Source organism: Ylistrum balloti, unplaced genomic scaffold (assembly GCF_031769215.1).
Source record: "Ylistrum balloti isolate Yb309-2 unplaced genomic scaffold, AGI_CSIRO_Ybal_v1 Utg371040, whole genome shotgun sequence".
Lineage (NCBI taxonomy): Eukaryota > Metazoa > Mollusca > Bivalvia > Pectinida > Pectinidae > Ylistrum > Ylistrum balloti.
This window is the reverse complement of record NW_026782576.1, coordinates 26420-28618: the sequence shown is the minus strand read 5'-3', so window position 1 is coordinate 28618 and position 2199 is coordinate 26420. Positions and strand designations below refer to the sequence as shown.

The following is a 2199-nucleotide window of genomic DNA, read 5'->3' as shown; positions in this document are numbered from 1 at the left end:
AATGTCGTATTTTCGATTTTCTGCAGACTACCGATGCTAGAAATTCTTCTAAATTCAACCACGATACGATCAAGTAATGGGGGTGGGGGAATATTTTCGTGTTTCTGATTAACGAAATATTTCAGTTTGTGTGATCCACAACGCAAACGATTAGAAATGGACACATCAATACTCTCATCCATCATACTAATAATGGCATTGAACTTTTGACTTAGGGAATCATTAATAATTGTTTATACCTTTCAGGTTTTCTTCGTTCCCTTCACATGATGGACCAGACATTGATCTACCTGACTGTTTACCTGTCAATACTTCTACACGTCACAACAGGTAAATTTATAATACACAGATATTCATCTTCATTATCACACAAGCATGCCCTAAGGATAGTATGTTTTCAAATCAGTCTATAAAATCCCAATTTTGAGAGTGAAGTTAACCCGAGAGTCATCATTTTAGTGGCAAGTTGTGGCTATAATAGCCGTTAGGACTTCTATTCTCTAACACTAAAGAGTACTTCACTGGAAGTTAGCAATAATCTGCAAAGTTCGAGCCCCTAGAGTGTTTCAGAGGACGTTAACTGTTGTCGATAATGCCAGATATCACAAATATATCTTTATGGAGCTTCAGACACAAAGACTCTGAAGCCAATGGAATATTTTGATAGAGTCGCAAATAATAGTTGCGTTTCACTACATCGATAACTTAAAATAGAAAATTAATGTATCTTAATGACGTCATCCGCACGTCGTTGTCCTGATGTGGTAAAATAAGTAGGTTATTCAGTTCCTCAATATTAACAGGAATCTGCAATCCTTTATCAGCCATCACGATCACTAAGATCGGGGATAGAATCCTTGTTATTTGTTCCAAACCTCTGTACATTGGCGTTGTAAACAGATGTTTCGGAAATTTGATAGGAATAGCTTACCATCTATTACCATGAAGTCGTGAGCCCTAAAGAAACATGAAAAGGTTGTTCACGTTGTGTGCATATATGTATTCACCGTTATTGTGTAACAATGGAATGACATTTACTCCTGTAATGTACAGCATTTAAGACAAATTTTGCAAATTCAATAATGCGTTATATTATTATTTTATATTATCAATTAAGTATGTTTAAACTCTTAGATATACAAATAACATTATATGTTTAGACTTTGACTAAAGTTAGACTCCGTCATAAAGATTTATCAGCACAATACATGTGATTGATATACAAAAAATATTATATGTTTAGACTTTGACTAAAGTTAGACTCCGTCATAAAGATTTATCAGCACAATACATGTGATTGATATACAAATAACATTATATGTTTAGACTTTGACTAAAGTTAGACTCCGTCATAAAGATTTATCAGCACAACACATGTGATTGATATACAAATAATATTATATGTTTAGACTTTGACTAAAGTTAGACTCCGTCATAAGGATTTATCAGCACAATACATGTGATTGTTACAGAGGCCTATCCCGGAATAGCTGAGGAGGATGATAACTACAATAATCTAAGACAATTCTATGACGATTTAATCCTGGATGCTCCTTCTTCTGAGAAAAGAGTAGCACCAAAATATCCACAGGATTATTGGGGAAGATCTGAGACCAGCCGAGTAAACGACAACACACTCTTCAATCTATTCCGTCGTCGTAGTACATGGGGAAATGGCGGTACTGGCAGATCCGGTAGGTGGACCGGAAGTCAGAGAATCACACCATACGTCACATACAGTGATGGCGTCAACTACAAAAGCAACAGAAACAACTACGGTTTGGCGTCCCCAAGTTCCTGGTATGGTCGTGGTTGGTACAGGGTCCTGTCACGTGCTAATCAGCCAAGCTACCGCGGGGATCGTCGGAACACAAATTCATATATGGATCTTTACTAATTAATAAATTGTGCAAATTAATACTTGATTGATATAATTTAAAGATATTTAACTGGGTCAAAACGCAAATGTTAAAACCGGTAGTAAGTCTATATCAACTTATAAAATCTGATGGCGATTCGAAAAGGGCCTACGGTGGTGAGCTCCTGGTCGATGCATTGAAGGTTGTCATCATCAGACGCCACATATCAACACATATACAGTAGCATGTCTTGACTCCAGAGAAAAGAGCAAATGGTTTGAATGATGTCGTCTGTGCGAAGCGATTGTTCAGAATGTATGAGATCTCTATCGAAGTTGAT

General features: G+C 36.6%; 1 protein-coding gene across 1 annotated transcript; it reads left to right on the top strand.

The window, feature by feature from the left end:
* The first annotated feature begins 249 nt into the window (after positions 1–249).
* Positions 250–1897, top strand: LOC132560236 (uncharacterized). Its single transcript, XM_060224898.1, has 2 exons — positions 250–330; positions 1473–1897. The coding sequence occupies exons 1-2, from the start codon at positions 267–269 to the stop codon at positions 1895–1897; spliced, it is 489 nt and encodes a 162-aa protein (XP_060080881.1). The 5' UTR covers positions 250–266.
* The last annotated feature ends 302 nt before the right edge of the window (positions 1898–2199 follow it).

What these genes read in the sequence shown, in the direction of transcription:
- LOC132560236 (XM_060224898.1), top strand. Translation starts at nt 267, where the DNA reads ATGATGGACCAGACATTGATCTACCTGACTGTTTACCTGTCAATACTT. An exon ending in ACTTCTACACGTCACAACAG is followed by an intron (nt 331 to 1,472) that starts GTAAATTTATAA and finishes TGATTGTTACAG; the next exon opens with AGGCCTATCCCGGAATAGCT.